Consider the following 20,994-nt stretch of genomic DNA (forward strand, 5'->3'; position numbering starts at 1 on the left):
GCAGTAAACACTGTTGCATCGTTGCGTCCCTCGTACCGAGAGAGCGGGAAAGACCCGCCTTGAATCCGCATCAGCAGACAACATGAACGAAACACGCCCTACATCATCAGGTGCGATGTCAGCGAAATATCTCTTCCTACTGAGGCAGCGGCTCGTATGCTTCTGAACGAACGAGTAGGTAAGAAGAAGAACTTGGGCCAGAGCTCCCTGATGTGCTGTCGAGCCACCCATGAAAGGCGCGTCAGTCGCTACTTAGCAGGCCCGTCGTCCCGATATGACTACACCAAAACCGGCGATTGCCCGAGTACACATACTACGTGGTATCGAGAGGTCGGACTATTCTTGCCGTTATCAACTCATTCCCCAGCGACACCGACCAATTAACCCTTGCTTTCTTACGCGACCACGAGGAGGATCTCCGACGCAATCGCCCCTCTCGTTTATTGATTCCTGGCAGGGGTGTCTTCTTCTCCGCCGGGGATGCAGAAAGCCTGGCTTCCCACATGGCCTCCAGCGGTATCCTCTCGCGCCTACATTACACATAAGCTTCATCGGTGTCGAGGCCGTTACACCAACGGGGAGGTCGTCCCTCGCCCGTCACCGGCACCATCTGTGCAGCCGCTAGACCCCCTCGCCCGATGAATTCTCGTCGCTTAACGCCTTGGATGACGCATCCTCCCCCACGCCGAGAACAAGAGGCAGGTTGAAGGGCTGGGTAGCGTGCCCCTACTGAACGATCCCTGTTCCAGTCGAGTTAACCTCATACGACTTTACATACCTGTGCCCCATAGCATCTCGGGCCTAATGCCTGCAAGAAGCTAGTTTTGCCAACCTGGGTGCGGATCCAACGACAATTCCTTGAACATGTAAAGAGGAAAGGAAAACAATCACAGGCTCCCCAGCTGATATCCTCGTGTTACTGTGCGAAGCCCACATGCTAGTTCGATATGTGCGTGGGGCCATCACGTAACAACAGCCACTATATTGCTGGCTTTAACGATAGGTATGAGCTGATCTAATCAATCAGATCGGATCAGATAAGATAAGAAAGCGCCTTGATTATGAGGCGCGAACATAAGGATCCCGATGCGATACTCCCTATCGCAGGCGTCCCATCGCTCTTCTGCTGTGCCGTTAACCAGCCGATTTCGGGCAGCATTGGTGGGAGGCCGAGGTCAACATCCTGGCCATTACCTACCTACCGGATGCGGTTTTTTTCTCCAAAATGAACAGGCTTGGGATGTCGTGTGGAGCGGCGGGTCGATGCTGGTTCTCTTTCTCTGCAGTTAAATCGCAGGGTCGTCGCCGTCCGGTTATTCGAACAGTTTCCCAGCGGCTCGCACCTTTGCCTTCTGCGCTTCCTCGCCCTCCCCAACCACGATGGCGATTCTAGACAAGCTGCGGCCCAAGCCAGCCCAAGGCGCCCGGGACGAAGATCCTGAAGCTATCGCGGTCGCCAGCCCGCCGACCGGGAACAGCGCTGGTGCTAACGTCGCGAATGCGCCCGCTGAAAAACCCGAGGATGCGCTTCCGAATCAAGACACTCAACACGGTGTTCAGAAGATCGAGGCCGTGACCTTATCCTGGACCAAGGGGTCTCTGGCCGCGTTGCTGATAAGGTATAAACGAATTTCTTCATTCTCGCCGCGGTGTGTCCGCGGCCTTGCGCGCCGCTCGGCGGATGGCTAACGTGGCCACTCGTCGACAGCATCTGGGTCATTTTCCTCACCAATGGATTGCGTCTCGCTATTCTCGCCAGCCTGACGCCCTACGTCACTAGCGAATTCCAGTCCCATTCGCTGCTCACGATCATCCGCGTTGTTGCCAACGCCATGACCGCCGCGGTGTACATCCCCATGGCCAAGCTACTCGACGTCTGGGGCCGAGCTGAAGGCTTCCTCCTCATGGTTGGCTCGGCCACCCTAGGTGTCATTCTCATGGCCACGTCCAACGGCCTCGCTACGTTTTGCGCCGCCCAGGTAAGACTGCGATTCGTTGAACCCTTGAGCTGCTAGCGGGTGCTGATAACTGAGCCGTTTGCAGGTCTTCTACTCGATTGGCTTCGCCGGCATCATCTACACCGTCGCCGTCCTCGCCGCGGATGTGACCTCCCTGAGGAATCGTGGCTTGGCCTTTGCCTTTACCTCGTCTCCTTACATGATCACTGCCTTCGCCGGATCCAGGGCTGCCGAGGCCTTCTACTACAACGTAAACTGGCGGTGGGGTTTCGGCAGCTTCGCGATTATTGTGCCTGGCGTGACGATCCCCCTGTTCGTCCTGTTGAAGTATAACCTTCGCAAGGCCGAGAAGAGGGGTATTTTCTTGGAGAAGGAGAGCAGCGGTCGGACGTTTTTACAATCTGTGCGACATGTTATCATCGAGTTTGACGGTGAGCAAATACACACGTCTTGGTTGGGAAACATACCGGTGCTAACCTCGCCGACTCTACAGCGCCCGGCGTTTTCCTGTTTGCCGGTGGCCTTACGGTATTCTTATTGCCATTCACGCTCGCCACCTCCGCCCCCAACGGATGGAGGACGGGCTACATTATTGGCATGATCATCACCGGCTTCATCGTCCTCGTCCTATTTGCCTTGTACGAGGTCTACGTGGCGCCGGCACCGTTCCTGAAGAACAAGTTCCTTCTAGATCGAACGGTGATCGGAGCCTGTCTCATCGACCTGACCTACCAAATCTCGTACTACTGCTGGGCCAGCTACTTCACATCCTTCTTGCAGGTCGTGAACAACCTTACCGTGGCTGAAGCCGGGTACGTCAACAGCACTTTCCAGATCGTGTCCGGCGTCCTCTTGTTCATCGTCGGCTTCTTGATCTACCGGACCGGCCGCTTCAAGTGGCTTTTCTACTTCACAGTCCCGATCTACACCATGGGCCTGGGCCTGATGATCTACTTTCGCCGCCCCAACCAGCACATCGGCTACCTCATCATGTGCGAGATCTTCATCTCCATGGGCGGAAGCGTCTTCATTCTGCTGGTGCAGTTGGCGGTCCTGGCCGCGGTCGACCATCAACACGTTGCCGCCGTCCTCGCCCTTCTGTACGTCTCTGGCACTGTCGGCGGCGCCATCGGCAGCACCATCTCGGGGACCATCTGGACCAACACTTTCTTGGGAGCCCTCCAGAACAACCTGCCGGCGTCCGCCCTGCCGGACGTGTTGCTCATCTACAGAAGCTTACCGAAGCAGCTCTCCTACCCAGTCGGGAGTATCGAGAGGCTCGCGATCCAGGAGTCTTATGGCTACGCACAAGCCAGGATGCTTACTGCTGGCATTGCCATATTCTCTCTCTCTTTTGGCTGGATGTTCCTGATCCGGAACTTGAACGTCTCCAAGAACACGGGGCAGACGAGAGGTATCGTTTTCTAAGCACGCGACAGCGCTGTGCCGCAAGGGGCAGTCTAGCAAAAAGAGAGAAAAAAAAGCTTTGGTTTGGTTCTTGGGGAAATGAGGGCCCTTCCTGATCGGAAGGGCATCCGTAGGTGGACAGTGACTTGGAGTGTGTGTTCTAGGCGGTTGGTCGGCTACGATACCCCAGAGACGAGAAAATAGATTCATCGCTTTAGTTGTAACTGCAACTGAAACTTCAAATATTGCTTGTTACGATGTGCTGTCATTCTAGGATATTAGACATGCTGGGCGAGAGCGACACGTCTCGTGGATATTCAAAAGTGTAAGTAATAAATCGCACCAGTGCGACGCGATTGCCCCACCAACTCGGGTGTCGCCAGTTTCACTTCAAAATCCCCTCTAAAAGGCAACGTGGAAATAGTATGAGGTATAGTTTACCGGTAAGTGAATTGAACCATATAGCACGATTTTATGCTGAAAAATGATCTGGATGTGTTGTGGTCACGGGTTGTTTGGGCTGCTCTCTCTAGGAGAAGTTGTAGAACGAGGGGCATCGTCGCAAAGAATACGCACGTGCTTCAGTCCGCATCTCATCATCACCAGGAGTGCCATATTAGCAGCATTAGCCCTGCCATTTGGATGCTTCAGTAGGTAGCTAGTCGCTTGGCTATACAGGATTTGTATGAAATCACATCACAGCTATCGGCGATATCGGCCCTCCCGAGCGATGATGTGGCCTAATTCCCAACTACGATGGATTCATCCTAAGAGGGGCGGTAGGCAACCAACTTACCCTTTTTCTTCCTCTTCGTTTCCCCCCAGCATCACCCGGATACAATAAACCTCACCGCTTTTCCACGAAGCTACGACCATACCCGATACGCCACTACGATAACGCGCCAATGACGATACAACTCGAGCCCAGTCAAATCCCCAACGCCGGCCAGTACGTGGTACAGACAAGTAGGGGGGACTATGTTATCCAGGTAGCGTGGCCGCTGTGCTGGACGGAAGACCGCGTGGCGCCTGAGGGGGACCCTCCGGTCTCGACCTTGTGAGTACAGAAAGGGCACTGACTGCTCCGAAACGCGAGGGCGCGGCGACTGACCTTTTCTCTCGCCGCGCACGCAGCTACCTCGTGGACGGCAACGCGTACTTCCTCACGGCGGTGGACGTGGCGCGGCGGCTCGAGTTCACGAACGGCGCGCGGGCGATCGTGGTGGGCGTCGGGTACCCGCGGACGCAGTACGTGTACAACTGGCGGCGGGGGCCGGACCTGACGCCGGCCAGCCCGGACGGGACGTACGAGATGCCGGTGGGGCGGGACGGGAAGCCGCTGGCGGGGGTGTCGTTCGGCGAGGCGGAGCGCTTCCTGGCCTTCGTCGAGCGCGAGGTGGTGGCGGCGGTGGAGACGCGGCTGTTCGCGCACCTGGCGCGCGGCACGGGGCGCCGCGCGCTGTTCGGCCACTCGTACGGCGGCGTCTTCGCGCTGCACGCGCTGTTCACGCGGCCGACGCTGTTCGACACCTTCGTGGCCGCGAGCCCGTCGCTGTGGTGGAACCGCTACTTCCTCGCGCGCGCGCAGGAGCCGGCGCTGCGCCAGCGCGCCCCGCCCGCCGACCCGCCGCCCGCCGTCGTCCTCACCTGGGGCGCTAGCGCCCGCCGCCGCCCCGGCGAGCCGGACGACGCCTTCGCCCGCCGCAAGGAGGCCGCCGAGGACGACAGGCTCGAGGCCGACGCCAAGGCGCTGGCCCAGCGCCTCGAGACCTACCCCAGCGTGCGCGCCGTCCGGACGGCCCAGTTCGAAGGCGAGGACCACGGCAGCGCCGCCGTCGCTGGACTCCAGCGGGGTATCATGACGTTTCTCCTGGAAAAGGAGTAGGTACGGGGGGGGAAGGAGGGCAGTGGCGCGGATCGGGGAAACCTGGAGAGACTCGAACGCCGAGATCAGGCCTCTCGTCAACTGTAATACCTACTTACACCTTACGCGCGTGGATTTTCTTTTTGTATTCGTCTTGGGATCGTGATTTCTTAAAGAGCGCATTTCCCCCACGAGGTATGTGAGAGAGCCAGTAATATTTTCCCAACTTGAGAACATGCAGAAGTTGAAAAAAAACGTCGCAAGAGGCTTGTGTGTGTGTGGTAATGGTCGATCCCCTACGCTGATGCGATGCAATTGAGTGGCTTGCGGATACGGGCAAAGGACTAGTGAGGTACCGCGTTGGCTTGCAACTACGGGGTGGTAGAACGCAATATGGAGTTTTCCCCAGCGAGCTCAGCGTACTTTGCTGCAACTCTCGAAGAGTTGTATGCCAGTTGGAGCTTGGTAGGTAAGTGGGTATGCGAGGGGCGGAGCGGTGAGCTATTTTGGCGGTATTTCCGGGGCGCCGCTGAGCTATTCTGTACTACGACGAAGAACGGCGTCTCTGGGGACGGTGACACCATCAATCCCCTTCCTCTGTCCCGATCTCCGGTTGTACGAGGAGAGCGTGGAAATCCCGGGGTGGGTTTAGAATGGACCGCGCTATGTTAACATGATGTATGGTGTCCCCGAAGTGAATAGAGGCAACTCTTTTGTCACGTGAACAGAGGTATAGACGCCCCTACTTCCCCATTTAGCCACGCGGGCGTACGTGTGTGGTTGTTTTCCTGCTCGCTAGATTGGGTAGAAATAAACGACGCGGCGCTGTGAGGCTTCGGCGAGAGACTCGGGTTGACCCGAGCAACCAGGGTAAGGTTGGTAGTCGGTACGAGCCATGCCTACACCCTCCGAATCTACTATACCACGCATTATAGTACACAGGTAGTCATTGACCGTCTGGTTGCCTTAATCTTGTCAGCAACGAGAACCTCATGACCGATGTTGCTTGCTTAGTGTGGAGACTTTCGTTGATGCGACGTCTCGTGAGCTGAAAGGTGGGTGGGTTCTAATCCCTCTCCCTTGGGGAATAAGCATCTTACAAAGGCAGCCCTAGAAGGCGAGGGTAATGAAGACAAAGCCATGCTGCGACAAAGCTACGCCGTCAGCGACGGTTAGGGGCGGTATCGTCTATCGCTTTTTGAAGTCCGATCTTGCGACCGTTGCGACCTTCGTTAGGACCGCTCGGGTGTTGCAGAGCCCGTCGATCGGCACACCGGGCCGTTTTGCTTTCTTTGGCTGGTTGTCCACTCGCACAACGAAGTGGTAAGACGAGCGTGGACTACTACACGGCTAGCTAGGGGGTTTATCTGTACCCCGCGTAAGTCGATCTATCAATTAGAAGAAGAAGAAAAAGAAGAGCGTCGCGGAGTGTGTTAGCACTTCGAATCGACTATCACGAGAAAACGCGGGTTCGTTTAGTACGAAGAAGTGCCCCTGAGAGCTATCCACGCGCTCTTTTTCCTTCTTTTTTGTTCTGGTCAAAATTGGGGTTTCGTTGCCCATTTATTATACATGCATACCTACGAACAGTTATGCGTTGCGTTGTGCAATTCCGTTCAATATACTCCGCGGTGCATACTAGGTATAATTCGCCAATGCACCTTGACCATGTACCCGAGAGGTATCCAATGTATGCGGGCAATACCTCCTCATGCCCGTGCAGGTAGGCTTACGTGATCCCCCCTAGCCGACGACAGGGGGGATATACCTTCTCATCCTGTGTACCTACATAGGTAGGTACCTACCTCTCTCATACACATATGAGTACCTAGGTACTCATATGCATGCGTGCATACCACGAGGTATTCCCCTCCGTTTCCCTGCGTACCAGGTACCGAGCTCTTTTGCCGACGCCGCCCTGCCTGGCCCGCTAATTGCCGCGGCAAATTCGAAGTACCTCATCTCACATAACATCGGAAGCCCCCCCTAAAGCCTCCCTACTTCAGGTGCCTATGCGCCCGCCCCTCCTCGCCGGCAGCGACCCTACGAGGTACCTGTATCGCCTGGGTGGCCGTCCCGCTGATCAAAGTACTACCCGTACAGGCACCTCTTTTAGCCTTGTCGACGTCGCCGGGCGCGGAGCAGTCGGGTATTTTTCCCTCTCTGCGTCTCTCTTTCAACCGCTCCATTCGGCCAGTCGGGCGTCCCGTCGGAATCGCAACATGTCCATTGGACCCTCGCGGCCTGCCGCGCCACCTTATGCTCGACAAAGACCCAGAAGGTCGCCTCCCGCGATGGCGAGAGATGCCGCTGGTGGTCTCCACCACCGCGTGACATCGACGGCGGCGCTTCTGGACCCTCTCGCTGCTTCCGACCAATCCGTAAGGGAGGCGGCGACGTGGATATCTCGGATCTGGCCCTAGGACCGGTGCGAATCTGTCGTATTAACTCCGGCTCCTCTTCCTCTCCTCTGGCTCCCTTTCTCTCCCCTCCAAGACCCTGCCTTGGCCTAGTCGAGGGCGCGGCCTGCTGATTAAACGAGTTATCGTCTTGGCCCTGACCTGGCGCGGCTCCCCCTATGGAGACGGCCAAGGACAGCTGTATGGCACCCTAGTTGAGGCCGATGGAGTCTACCCCACAACCCCACGAATTTCTCCAATTCCTGGGGTTGGTTGCTTTCTCTTCCTCTCTTCCTCTCGTCAGTTTTATTATTCGGTAGCCCCTCCCCCAAGTGACAGCTCGTTGACGGCGACGATGGACTATACACCCGTCACCACGTCCTCGGCCAGCGTCGAGGCCACCGAGACCGTCGGGCCGAAGCCCAAGTCGGCGGCCAAGATGCGCAAGAGAGCGCCCAAGGCCTGCTTGTCGTGTAGGAGTCGCAAGGTGCGGTGCGACGTGTCCCAGCGCGGGAGGCCGTGTATGAATTGCTACCTCGACAGCGAGACATGTGTCGTAACTGGACGAGCGTCCAGGTTGTGAGTCTGCCGCCTTTTCTCTCCGCATATAACCCCCGCCCCTCTGGCTCACCGTCTGGTCTAGCAGACGAGGCCAGCGTGGTGACAATGACAACACCCACGCCTCCTATCCTCCCTACGCGACAGAGGAATGCGCGCATGGCCGAACTTCGGAAGACGTGATGAATTCGCGAATTAGCGGTCAGCCACCGCTGCCCAAGGAGGACGGCGAGAGCAGCGCGCCGAGACAAGAAGACGCGACAGACCCGGTCGGCCGTGCTCAACCTCAAGCTAATCCCACGGTGGAGGGAGGGCAATGGGCCGGGCCGTCACCAGTGCGCGTGTCCGGCGGGTCAAGTCAGCATCATCACGGGAACAGGACTTTAAGTCCTACCTCCACAGTCAAAGGTCAGTTCGCCCTCAGCGCTCGACCAGCTTAATTTTGACCGCAGACGCAGAAACCGTGACCCTACCGTTAAATACCTTCAATTCTTTCATGTCCCCCGAGATACCTCTCTGGGTCGGGGACCAGCGTATCGCCATGAATGCGGACGTCACCTATTCCTACTACCCGTTCATCCGCATCGGGAATCTCCACAACATTATGCCCCAGGATGTCAATTATCTCGAGTCGCAGGGATGCCTTCGAGTCCCAACGAGAGCCATTCTAGACGAGTTTGTCCAACAGTATTTTTTGCATGTCCACCCTATTATGCCCATAGTCAACGAGGGAGATTTCTGGGACATGTACTGTGGCCAAAACTCGGCCGGACCGACAGACAGCGTGTCGCTCGTCTTTTTCCAAGCGCTATTATTTTCTTCTTGCAACGTAGGTTGCCCGCATCGCCCTGACGTGACCGATCGAGACTGACCCCGAATGCGCAGTTCGTCTCGAAGAATAGCATCAAGGCGTTAGGATTTCCTAGTATTCGCACAGCCAGAGCTACATTCTATAGACGCACGAAGGTGTGAACCCCCGTCCTCTACCCGCTCTCCCGGTCCAGCCGCTGCTGACACGAAACTAGCTCTTATTCGACTTCGACACTGAGGCATCTTTGATCGATCTTGCTCAAACGGCTCTTCTGCTCTCTTTCTGGGCTACGAATTGGTCTCTTGCGTCGAAGAAGCTGAATAGCACGTGGCTCGGCATCGCAATCCAGAACGCGAAGAGTTCCGACGCCCACCTTTACGCGGTTAAGCCCACCTACTCGGCGGTAACCGACCCAGTGCAACATAAGAAGCAGAATACGTTAAAACGATTGTGGTGGTGCTGTCTCATTCGCGATCGCATCTTGGCCCTTGGCGTGCGGCGCAGCCTCCAAATATCCCGCTCGCACTTCGACCTCGATGCCAACACCGGTCTCGGATATACGGATCTGGCTGACGAAGTCGACCGGTCCAAGGTCTACAACGCGGATACCAAGCGCTGCCTCATAGAGATATTTGTTCAGCTCGGCGAGCTTTCCTCGGTTTTGACAGACCTGATCACGCTCGTATTCCCCCTCGACGACGTGCCGGGCTGGGATAGGGAGCTAGGCCCCGAGGGAGCCGCGAAATTGAAAGAGTGCAAGGTAGCGTTGAGAAGATGGTACAAAGGAGCAACGCTTCGGTTTCCGATGTTTGGCGGCGGAAACACGCCGAGGATGGCGACTCCGAATGCCAAACAGTTCCAACACGATTCAGTAATCCTGTACACGAATTTGATGTACATGCACTACCAGTGAGACCCCCTTCCATCACCACGAGCTTGCAGGGCGATCGCTTACTCCTTACTGCAGCTCCGCCAGAGCGGTCCTCTGCCACCACGAAGTTCTGCAGTTGGCTGTAGCGTGTACTTCGCCCAACCTAAGCAACAATCTTCGAGAGTTTGCCAACATCTACGAGAATAGACACGAGCTTCAGGACGCGGCATGCAGCGTTACGGAATGCCTCAAGGAACTCCTGCAGCTGCGTCTCGCTCGCTGGCTCCCAATTAGCGCGTGAGTCCCCAAACTACGACACCCCTATTCATGGACTGACTTGGCCTAGGGTTGCGTGCACGGCATTGCCCCTCGTCCTCCACATCATCGATGTTAAATTGTCGTCGCAGAACAATCACACGAACTGCTCGGCAGAACCCGACCCGCAACTAGCGGCCAAGCAACATCGTCTGAATATTCTCATCGAGGCCATGAAGACATACCAGCCACAGTACGACGGCGTCGACTACATTAGCGAAACCATTCGACACATCATCAACCTGGCGCAACTAGACGCACCCGCTAATACAGGTGCAGGCATCCCAAGCTTCGGCAACAACGGGAAGCAGTCGCGAATATCCGACTGGACGGATATACTAGCCTCTCAGCCGGGTTACTATCTACGTCTGGCCATGACAATGGATTTGTGCTTCAGCAAGGGCCGACTAGTAGAGGAGTCCGATTTCCCAGCCAACCTCCGGGGATTGTTCGCGGCCGACTTCAGCTCGATCAGATCTCTCGTGCTCGGCCGAAAACACGTTTCCGCTGCCGTGATGACACAAAACCCGGAGACTGCTTACTACGTGACAGCCACGACCTTGGACATAACGCCCGGGACGGTGCATTCTCTTTCCTCGGACGAAGAGTCGAACTCGCCCAACTCCCTCGACGGAAACACGAACAGTACCTCCGAATCTCAGTTCGATGGTCACCATGCTGCGGCAGCTTCCAGCGACATAGATATGTCCGGCGTTTTTGCTGGCACTGTCGGCCTCGACCAACTCACGAACGACGTACTCGCTGCCTACGGGCTTAGTGCGGATGCAGACGCGGACACTTTGAACGAATCGGATCAGTCGATGTACGAGGGACCGGGCCAGGGCGCTGGCCTGGGGGAAGACGACTGGATTGAGAAGGCGTGGGTTGATGAGGACATCGAAGAGTCTAGTGCGGTGACGCACAGTGTTGGCGAAAGGGAAACGACTCGAGTGCTATTAGACGCCTTACGAGACGATGCTGTCAGGTGCAGTGTGTAATGATGGTTTACAGTTCTGAGTAATATGCCTCGGGGCCCATATCGCATAAGCAGGAGTCCGGCCTTGTAAAATAGGGGGGAAATGGGGGAGGGGAAATACTTTGCCTTGGCAGTCTGGAGATCATTTCTAGGGACTCGGTAGGATAGAACAATGTTTCGGCGTAACGTAAGCCATTTATGGAGATATCTAGCACGCACGCCTGTGACTCACTTGCTACTAGGTAAAGGATGAATTTCTTTTCTTTTCTTGATCCCGTTGATGTACAGCCATCGGGGCTTCGTAGGTCTCATACGCGCCACACCGTTAGGCGATAGTGTGTACGAGGGGAATTATACGTGGAAACGGGTGTTTTGATGTGCGTCTATTTCTGGTTTTGCGTACCGACGTGACAATATTCCTCTACACGCCGGTAGGAAAAGGCGACGAATCCCTCGCTTGCCTCTTGAAGAGGTATTGCCTGCAGTAGCCTCTGTATCTAACCGGCGCTGCCTTTTCCTATAGCGGTTGTCGGTTCTATATTTGGTTCCTCTCCTAGCAATATCCTGAAACCGACGTAGTGATGGAATTCGACGCCGGTACCATCGAGGTAGCTACCTCGTAGGTGCCAAAGTGTTTTAACGCAATAGCTTAAACTGACTGACAATATCCTTTCTAAACAGCGAGTGTAACTTGCGTTATTAATAACCTGGGGAAACCTAAAAAGAGTCGCGCGGCCGGCCGGTGGAAATGAGTAGAATATCTCCAGCCATCCGGGAGGGTATAAAAGCAGAGAACGCTGCTCCTCTCTTTCCCAGATTCTTCACAACCCAGAGCCGTACGCCCATCCATCCATCAATTCACCATCAACGTACCATCGCCAAAGAAGCGAAAAGGCTTCATCAGAAAGCCAATTATTCGCCAATTTGTCCGGATATAACACGCAAGTGGACGCGGAACGCGGAACACGCAGCATCATACCATATTATTATATACACATACAACGACCTCATATACAAACGCCACATTCGGCACTCAGACCACAACAACCACCAAACTATAGCACGCAAGATTTCAACATGCGCTTCCAAAGTCTCCTCGCCGCGGGCCCTGTCTTCATGGCAACCGTCATGGCCGCACCCCTCCCAACAGGCGACAACAGCAACAGCAGCATCAGCATCAACACCAACAGTAGCTCCTACAACTCGAATGAAGCCAACATTACCGGCACTCAGGGGAGTGAAGCCACTGTCACAGACTTGTACCAGCCAGAGGCCCGCGACGCGCCGCGCGTGTGGCAGCGTGAGGTATGCCACACATGGCAGGGACTAAGCGCGGAGGGAGAATAGGAGTGCCGGGGTGTGATCGTCGAGACGGAAAACAAAGGGGAAGGGGAGGGGGAAGAGGGGGGAGCTAGGGAGAAAAGGAGTTGATGTACAGAATGGAATCTCCTTCAGCAGCGACTGGGCTAGTGTGGATCACGAAAACGTTGGAAAGGAAGAGTTATATTTGGCGTTGCGGCTACTCCAGCACATATTATTGTATACCCCATTTACATACCTCGACACCGTGGCATAAGCAGCAGAGCGCCACCTTCAGCAATTCAAATGCAATATTCTAGGTGGCCTTTCCAAAGCCTGGAAAGGAAATTGCTGCCGACTTGGCCTTGTTATATACCATATTATCTATGGATAGATTTTCGGAGATTATACGGGCACGTCGCTGGAGGTAACTTGCCTCGAAGTTGTCGAGCTTACTTCTGTCGGCCTCGAGAAGTAATCATGTCCCGGACTCCGCCTATGGAACTACCTGACATAGCCACCTTTACTTCCATGCTCATGCCCGGAGTTGCCTACTTCCAATTCGTGTTCTGGAGAGCAGAGGCGTCGTTGATCGCGTATTACACCTAGGGTAATAGCTAGTCTCTTACGTCTCCCATAATACCCTAAACTTGATACACTATACCGGTAAGTAACTAGAGGGTAGTCAGGCCGGGTAGCAAGGAAAATATGTATTGTCACGTAGAGGTTGCGCCTCTTCGTTGCTTACCTCAGTAACAGGAGCTCCTATATATACGCTCCCGTTGCTTCCATTCCTTTAGTTAGTTCTTAGATAGAACAAGACCTTTTCTCCTTTGCTCCTCCTCCCGTTGCTCGTGAGATAGCTCCTCGCTCGCGCTCTCGCCCACGTAGTTCTAGCTACGTAATATGTATCGTAAGAACCAAACGCATAAGCGCCTACTTGACTGGGCTTACTCTCACTACGAGTTCCGTAACTTCGAGTTACACCTTCGACATGGAAATGGTGTTATATTAGATCGTGGAAGCCGATACGCGACAACTTGCCACATCGCTGACACCCGCGTCCTGCCTCCGCTGCTGAACCCCTACCTGCCTACTCATGCCTGAGCTTTATCCTCGATAGAAGGGGCCTATTCAACCGCAACCATACCACATGTGATTACCCAACTCAGGTAAGGTTTACGCAACTATCAGTCAACTCCGATCCTACTTTCACCAATTCCATAGGGAAACACCAGCTGTGGAAGGCGACAGTCTGGATTTGCAGTCCTGGGAAAGTACACACACGACACGCGCTGTTCACCACTACCACCGCTCACCATGAGCTTTCTCTTCTCCTTCTTCTCCCCTCTCTTCTCCTCTCCCTCTCTTCCCTTCTTCAACTCCGCTCGCTCCAACCCTCCCCCCATTCCTCTCAACACACTCCCCTGTCCTGGTTCTTTCCCTCTTCCTGACCCCGGCTCTCCTCGTCCCGGTACGCCTATCCCTCGGCATCCGGGTACTCCGGTCCCTCGCCGCCGCGGCAGCCCTGCTTTTCTCCGCCGCCGCATTTCTCGCGGCGATTCGCGTATCGTCCTTCCGGACGCATGCTTCCGTTTGGAGACCCGGTTCCTCTCTTATTGGCCTCTATGGCTCATCCTCTTCGTTGCTTCTTCGGTTTGGGCTGTCCCGTACAAGTTTTGCTGGACCACCCTGATGGTTCCTGCTAAGACACTGGTTGGTCTTGACACTCCATCATGGGGGGACGCGTACTTGTGGGGGGTTGGGGTTGGTTTGGTGGTTCTTTCGGGCCTTCTCAAGTTTGCCTGACTTGCCGCGTGGATCGAGTGCCTCGTAGTCACTTGGTTCCGCGATAAAGACTGGCGCCCCCCTGAGGTACGCTATCGGCAACCTATTTCGTGTGATAGCCTGGCCAGCGTGATGCTAACCTATTCATAGAACTCATCAACCAAATTCATCATGCAAGCCGACGTTCGTTGGTGGATATCTGCTTCCGTTCGCGGCGATGTCCCGTTTGTCGACGGTTAGTAGACCCGGAGTCGTCTCGTCTTCGGAGTTCAACTGGGCTCCCCACGGAACAATTATCGCTTGCTCTGACTATGTGTTCGTACAGGTCGTCTCCCTCGGAGATGTCGCCTCAGCCGGGACAGATGTCCCTACGACTTGTCGGACCGGGTGTACCACTGCTCGAGATTTGGTCGCTGTCTCCCCGTCTACGACCACTTCTGCCCATCCATCCAGTCGACGGTGTACCTGCGGGCGATGAAGCCGTACTGCTCCCTGTTGGTATTTTTGCCACTGGACGCAGTATTCTTCTTCGTCGTCTCCACTGCTGCTGCCGGCATGAGCTCCACGCCGCTCAACATCCCAATCTCGTCTTCGGTTGCCTCCTCCTGTGTCATCCTTTTTCTCGTTCTGCTCTCGAATTCGCCGATGAATCTGAGGCGACTGCTTTGGGAAAACCAAGTCTGGCCAGAGCTCAAGGTATGTTCCCTCGCCCCATATTGGTCGTGTGTATAGCCTTCTTTATCGTTTCCCCATTGATCTTTTGGTCTCTAGGAGGATCTCGAGAGTGGAGGACGGAAATGGGTGATCGCCTTCAAGCACGATATTGAAGGCGAAAGGAAACTGCGCCTGATCATTGATTTCGACCAGAACAACTACTGGAATCTCGGTCCATCCGGGAACTTCCGGCAAGTGTTCGGTCGAAACTGGTGGCAATGACCCTTTTCCTTCTGGCCCTCTCAGACGGTCCGAAACTACGGGCGATATGACCACGGCGACCTCCCATTTGCCGACTTCGTTACGAAGCGGCACTTGAAGTTCATCGCCGAGAGGGTTCGTGAAACCCGAGGATTCGTGATCGTCCCACCGGCTTCTCCTCCACCGGTAGCAGTCGGTGGCGGGCCGTGGAGACCGTCCCTGGGAAGATCAGCGCTCCCACGGGTGTTGCGCCACTTTCGGCGTAGGACTCAGGTCCAGTCGAATAGTGGCAACGCCTAAAGGATCTTTGTTCTCGTGGGGTGGAAGGTTGCGAGCCCTCCCCCGGAATGGAAGATAGATGCAACGCAGGGGTTGCGTGGTGTTTGGTGGATTCAGGGTCAACAAACAGGTAGCCATTCGGGGCGGGTCTATCTTCTGGGGGAGGGGGGATGGTAATGCCGAGCCCTTCTCTAGAAGATAAGCTTGTAGGAGCTGCATGGTGTTCGGTGGCGGATTCGGGGTCGGTCGACTAGCAGCGGCTCCTACCAGGCCTGTCTTCTAGGGGAGGGGGGACAACGAGCCCTTCTCCCGAAGACGAGAGCATCTTCGGATGGTAGGTTGTGTTCGGCGGGGGATTTACGGTCACCGGAATACTGGCGAGGTCCGGCGGGTCCATCTTCGGGGGAAGGGGGGACCGAGGGGGACGAGACGGGGAGGGATGGGACGGAACGGAACGGGACGAGACGGGGTGGGGGGGTGGAGGGTGACGGGGCGGAGGAGGAGGAGGAGGAGGGGGAGGAATGATGGGACGGGGTGGAGTTTGAATGGGGACGGAATGGAGCAGCACACATTGTTACAATATGGTTTCAGGGGCTGGTTGGTGGGAAGCCGATATGACTATTGCGGCAACATCTTTTTCATGGGTGGGATAGCGGGCTACATTCAAGAATTTTTTTTTTTCACGAATACACATATTAAATGGTGCCGTCTTTCGAGGTGGCAGCTATCCTCTCCTTTTCAATTGTCCGCCGGACCCTTCTTGCACCGTGATGGTCACTCTGCCGTCGTGCTGTCCCACAGACATTGCACATCTAATCCGAATGGAGATACAGTATCCTCGCTTTCGGCAGGGCCGAGCACGGAGGAACAAGCGTGATTCCCCTTTGGCGTCAAGATATGAGAACATGGAGTAGCCTGGTTGTGTGAGAGGGGGACTTGGTGATGGGCGAGGGAGAGGAAAGGATTTCGGGACATGGATGGATGACGACGAGAAAACAAAACAGATAACGGGCAGGGCGTAGTGCTAGAGATACTCTTATCTGGAGAGATACTGACGAATGAGACATGACTCATTGAGCGAATGAAATTAGTAAACATCTTCACCTCCTATATAAGACCGGGAGCGGGGGACGCTGGCTGCATGTTACCTATCTGCCACACCAGCTATCCGCGTGTTGACTCCAGTGTCGAATACGATATCGGTAGTGATTATGGTGCCTCTTATCATAGTCGTCATTAGGAAGCCTAGAGCAGCCAGAATCGCAGCGCTCAGCCATTGCTCAGTAACCACCTCTTCGTCCCTGTTGGCATTACGCCTGTACGCAAAGCGCAACTCCAAACCATCCGGAAGCCCTCCCCAGTCTGTAGCGCATATTCATTCCCACACATCCGTCGACAGGCCGGTTCACCTGCTCAAATCGGCGGACATCAGAGACCGCTGACGCCATGGGCTGCTGGCGCCATCTCCTCCTATCGTACGCGGCCTGCGCTGGGGCGTGGGAGTTCCCGCAGAAGCCCATCTCGTACCTGTTCGGCCAAGAGCCGGTCCTGGAGGAGGATTGCAGCGTAGACATTATGACGGGCAGCCAGTTCAGCGGCTTGACGACGTACGCGAACCTGCCGTACCTCAACTGCTTCCTGGACGGCGAGGCAAAGGGGAGGCCGTACGACATCGCGATCATGGGCGCTCCCTTTGATACCGTCAGCCTGAACCACCAGGATATCGTCGAAGACCGGCGTTTCCGCGCGCCCCGAAACATTGCGCTAACGTCATACGTAGGGCGTCACCGCGAGACCGGGGGCCCGCTACGGGCCCAGAGGCATCCGAATCGGAAGCATGAGGAAGTATGCGGGCTTCGGATGGAGCGTCTACGATGGTGAGTCCCTGCCGGCAGTCGGGAAGGAAGAGGGAGGACGATGGTTACAACTTCCTTCTAACGACATCCTTTCAGGAAAAAACGCCCTCCAGTCGTGGGCGACGGTGGTGGACTGCGGCGACGTGCCGTTGACAGTGCTGGACAATAAAGTCGCGCTCGCGCAGCTGGAAAAAGCACATACAGTTAAGTGCAGACTACCCTCTCCCGTTCCTTACCGCCACGCACACAGCCAAACACACACACTCCCCGTGCTCCCTACTTGCCTACCCTCTCAACTGCCAATTGCTTACTCGTAGTCGCGCGGACGACGACGAGAACATCTGGACGCTAACACGATCCACGATCCGCGCGGGGGGCGATGTCGCAGGTCGTTTCCGGGAGGCGAGCCACGACCGAGGCGCGCTCGGCGCACCCGCGGATCCTGACGCTGGGCGGCGACCACACGACGACGCTGGCGGCGCTGCGGTCGACGTTCAAGCGGTGGGGGCAGGTGTCTGTCGTGCACTTCGACAGCCACATAGGCAAGTCCTTCCAAGCTGGGGCCGGAGCCGTTCGTGCCTTGCAGTGTGGATGTCGAGGGCGAAGGGAGGGGACAGGGACCAACTGACTCGCGTCGCAGATACGTGGGATCCTATGGTACTGGGTGAGTTGACACCGCGGCGTCAAGCAGAGGCTACCCCGTCCCTACTCCCACGCGGAGCAGAGCAAAGGGTGGCGTTCGCGGATAACAGTACCTAGCTAACCTCTCCGGCACCACTAGGCGGCGTTTCGGAGTACGCGTAAGTACGCCGGCGACGCAGCAGGCCTCAGAAGCAAAATCGCGGCGCCTATCTAGCGTCCGCGAAAGGGCGAGAGAAGAGTATCTAACTAACCGACGGCGCTCCGGGGCCTGCCTCGCTGCGAAACAGGGGCATCAACCACGGGACGTTCCTGCACGTGGCGCACGAAGAGGTGAGCCCGCCCCCAGCCCCCAGACTTCCGCTCCTAGCGCTGACCAGATCGCGGGCAGGGCCTCATCCGCAACACGTCGATCCACGCGGGCGTGCGGGCGCCGCTGGCGCGGCGGCGCGACGACCTGCGCAACGACGCGCGGTGCGGGTTCGTGGCGGTGACGGCGCGGGACCTGGACGCGGGGGGCGCCGCCGGCGTCGCCGCGCGCATCCGCGACCGCGTGCGCGGCAGCGGCGTCTACGTCAGCGTCGACGTCGACGTGCTGGACCCGGCCTTTGCCCCCGGTGAGTTGTTGCCTTGCTCCATCTCCCCCTTCCCCCCTCCCCCCAAACGCCCCGAGAAGAAGAAGAAAAAGAGGGGCGCCGACCGGAGAGGACTGACGCGTGCGCGCGCCCCCCGCAGCGACCGGCACCCCCGAGCCCGGCGGCTGGTCCTCGCGCGAGCTGCTCGCCGTGCTCGACGGCCTGCGCGGGCTCGACCTCGTCGGCGCCGACGTCGTCGAGTTCGCCCCCGCCTACGACGACGCCGGCGAGACGACCGCCCTCGCCGCCGCCGAGGTCGCCTGGTCCCTCCTCGAGCTCATGGTCGAGGAGCCGGCCGCGGGCCCCGGCGAGCCCCAGCCGTGAACACGGTTGCCCCGGCCCCGGCCCCGGTCCCGGTCCCGGCTCTCTTACGTGCGTCCGCGTCGCTACTGCTACAAGGGACGGGCCCATCCAACGGTGTGGGGTGGCACGGCGTTAGACGGGACTGGACTGGCCTGGATTGGATTGGATTGGAATACCACTGTCTGGTCTGTAGCCTAGATTTATGCTAGCTACAGAGAATTGATGATGACCCTACTGAAGAGATGAGAAGGAGGAGGAGGAGGAGGATACGGGGGGTGTGAGAACCGCCAGAGAGAGACGTGAGACAGCTGATCTAGGAGAGGGAAGAAAATGAAACCGTCCCCATAAGAAGAAACTATTCGAAACAACCCGACCTTGACACCGTGACAACCCACTCTATGCACCATGCCAGACTAGAACGTGCAGGATTGTAGGCCGAGAATACTACTCTATCCTTCACATTCACACGCACTCTTGCCTTCGTCTCTTCTTTTATGTACACGAAGTCTCGTTGGTTGGTTGGTACGGGAAAGGGGGGGGGAGGGACGCGCGCTCGGCGGCATGGACTCTCCCTTCTTGGACCCCTCGTGTCCGGGCCCCTCTTAGACCCGATCCAGCTTCCGCCGAAGGTTTCGCGTCCGTTTCATCAGCTTCTTGTACTTCTTCTTCTTCATCTTCAACTTCCTTTGCCGCTTCACGCTGATGGCCACCATGTCAACGCCCTGGTTGCGTGGCTCGTCGCGGAAGCGGAGGTGGCGCAGGGCCATGCGCTCGAGGAACGACCGCGGCGTCGGCGGTTCCTCGACCAGCTTCGGGCTGTGCGCGACGATCCGCACCTGGCCTCGCTCGTCCGTCGTCTCCTCCAGCGTGAACATAGCCTTGTAGACGCGGTGCTGCGGCACGTGTTGCGGTGCCTCCTCCACTGATTTGGCCGTGGCCGTGGCCGTGCCCGCCTCGGGTGAGGCCGCGTTCCCGGGCTGCGGCAGCGGGGGCGGCCGGAACGGCAAGAACTGGCCAGACATGGCGTCCAGCTGGACGTAGACGCTCGACTCGGTGCCGTCCGGGTGCTTGAGATCCATCTTGTGCATCGGTTGGCCGCGGGCATCGACACCCGTCTCGCCGCTGCTCTGAGACTCGAGGCTCATGTTCTGCATGGGCTGCTCGAGCTCGTCGACGGACCGAGAGAGGGTAGACACGACGTCGTTGCACTTATTACTCTTCGAGCGAGGGGCGAAGATTTGAGCGAAGGCATCCTCGGTGATCGTCTTGGGGAAGCTGTGAGTTACGGACATGGGCCGATGTAGGGAGAAGAACGTCGACAGCGCCAATGCTGATGCTCAGGGGCGGATTAGTACCCGGCCGCAGACCTCGCAAGCAGGCGTTTTCATCAGCTTCATTACTAACCTTCCTGCGGCACATGCTGGGTGCTGGGGACGCTGGGAAGCCTCGACTGGAGGTCGGTCCACTCTTTGTTCTTACGCCGTCGCTTCTCTCCAGGCTGTTTAGTCTGAGAAGCCGTGGCGGTGACCTGGCCGTCGGAGTCACCCTTGGGGGAGTCCTTCGGGCTCGAAGGCTTCGACGAAGAGTAGCGACGAGACTGTTGGCAGCATGGGTCGCAGATGAGGGAGAAGACGGCCGGCGCCCGGGCGCTCGCAGGGGTGAGGCTTGATAGTAGCGGTGATTGGGAGGCGGCAGAGACCGCCCGCCGCATCGACGAGGGTAAGATCATGCCTGGGCGTGCCTGGGTACAGGAAATACCCGGGCCAGACTGGACAGACTGGACGTCAGTAAGTGTGATGCGGAGGGAGAGGGCGACGACAGCCGGAAAAGGGGGGGGGGGTTGGAAATTTGAGGCGTGGGTAACGTACAGTGGGACGATGGCAAATGCTGAGGAAGAGGTTTTGAGGGCCGGCAGCTCAGCGGCTTGGATTGGTCTGCCTGCCATCGTCACTTGACTGATAAACCTACTTCCGGGCCGAAGTCAATCCCGAGTCTTAGTCATCTCTAGGACAGTCAGCTGAGCCACGTGCGACCCAACTCCGCCCACATCAAAGCCCCATCTCGTGCCCAACAAGGCGATGTGGCTTACCAGAGAGGTACTCCTGCACCCATATGCAGGTG

General features: G+C 57.0%; 6 protein-coding genes across 6 annotated transcripts; 5 read left to right on the plus strand and 1 right to left on the minus strand.

Moving 5' to 3' along the window:
• Nucleotides 1-1,011: 1,011 nt before the first annotated feature.
• On the plus strand, nt 1,012-3,534 carry GGS23DRAFT_466235 (putative transporter). The gene is made up of 4 exons (XM_051514169.1): nt 1,012-1,619; nt 1,709-1,979; nt 2,044-2,389; nt 2,452-3,534. Exons 1-4 carry the CDS (start codon nt 1,381-1,383, stop codon nt 3,384-3,386), a joined length of 1,791 nt encoding a protein of 596 aa, XP_051373553.1. The 5' UTR covers nt 1,012-1,380; the 3' UTR covers nt 3,387-3,534.
• Nucleotides 3,535-4,022: 488 nt separating this feature from the next.
• GGS23DRAFT_619502 (Alpha/Beta hydrolase protein) lies at nt 4,023-5,490 on the plus strand. Its single transcript, XM_051521014.1, has 2 exons — nt 4,023-4,422; nt 4,500-5,490. The coding sequence occupies exons 1-2, from the start codon at nt 4,271-4,273 to the stop codon at nt 5,248-5,250; spliced, it is 903 nt and encodes a 300-aa protein (XP_051373554.1). The 5' UTR covers nt 4,023-4,270; the 3' UTR covers nt 5,251-5,490.
• Nucleotides 5,491-7,251: 1,761 nt separating this feature from the next.
• GGS23DRAFT_562097 (fungal-specific transcription factor domain-containing protein) lies at nt 7,252-11,385 on the plus strand. The gene is made up of 7 exons (XM_051515993.1): nt 7,252-8,207; nt 8,272-8,594; nt 8,645-9,015; nt 9,072-9,152; nt 9,212-9,906; nt 9,965-10,165; nt 10,215-11,385. The coding sequence occupies exons 1-7, from the start codon at nt 7,984-7,986 to the stop codon at nt 11,179-11,181; spliced, it is 2,862 nt and encodes a 953-aa protein (XP_051373555.1). The 5' UTR covers nt 7,252-7,983; the 3' UTR covers nt 11,182-11,385.
• Nucleotides 11,386-12,236: 851 nt separating this feature from the next.
• On the plus strand, nt 12,237-15,182 carry GGS23DRAFT_595538 (uncharacterized protein; the record flags this gene model as incomplete). Its single annotated transcript, XM_051518330.1, has 4 exons — nt 12,237-12,464; nt 14,397-14,481; nt 14,572-14,942; nt 15,018-15,182. 4 exons carry the CDS (start codon nt 12,237-12,239, stop codon nt 15,180-15,182), a joined length of 849 nt encoding a protein of 282 aa, XP_051373556.1.
• A 1,302-nt stretch (nt 15,183-16,484) lies between these two features.
• GGS23DRAFT_619506 (arginase family protein) lies at nt 16,485-18,894 on the plus strand (the record flags this gene model as incomplete). The annotated part of the gene is made up of 9 exons (XM_051521015.1): nt 16,485-17,141; nt 17,221-17,317; nt 17,393-17,499; nt 17,685-17,838; nt 17,937-17,960; nt 18,078-18,096; nt 18,226-18,268; nt 18,327-18,552; nt 18,671-18,894. Exons 1-9 carry the CDS (start codon nt 16,887-16,889, stop codon nt 18,892-18,894), a joined length of 1,149 nt encoding a protein of 382 aa, XP_051373557.1. The 5' UTR covers nt 16,485-16,886.
• Nucleotides 18,895-19,415: 521 nt separating this feature from the next.
• On the minus strand, nt 19,416-20,625 carry GGS23DRAFT_562122 (uncharacterized protein). The gene is made up of 2 exons (XM_051515994.1): nt 20,278-20,625; nt 19,416-20,203 (listed from the first exon to the last, which is right to left on the minus strand). The coding sequence occupies exons 1-2, from the start codon at nt 20,582-20,584 to the stop codon at nt 19,476-19,478; spliced, it is 1,035 nt and encodes a 344-aa protein (XP_051373558.1). The 5' UTR covers nt 20,585-20,625; the 3' UTR covers nt 19,416-19,475.
• Nucleotides 20,626-20,994: the final 369 nt, after the last annotated feature.

Source organism: Durotheca rogersii (assembly GCF_024521655.1).
Source record: "Durotheca rogersii strain YMJ 92031201 chromosome Unknown GGS23scaffold_6, whole genome shotgun sequence".
Classification (NCBI taxonomy): Eukaryota; Fungi; Ascomycota; class Sordariomycetes; order Xylariales; family Xylariaceae; genus Durotheca; species Durotheca rogersii.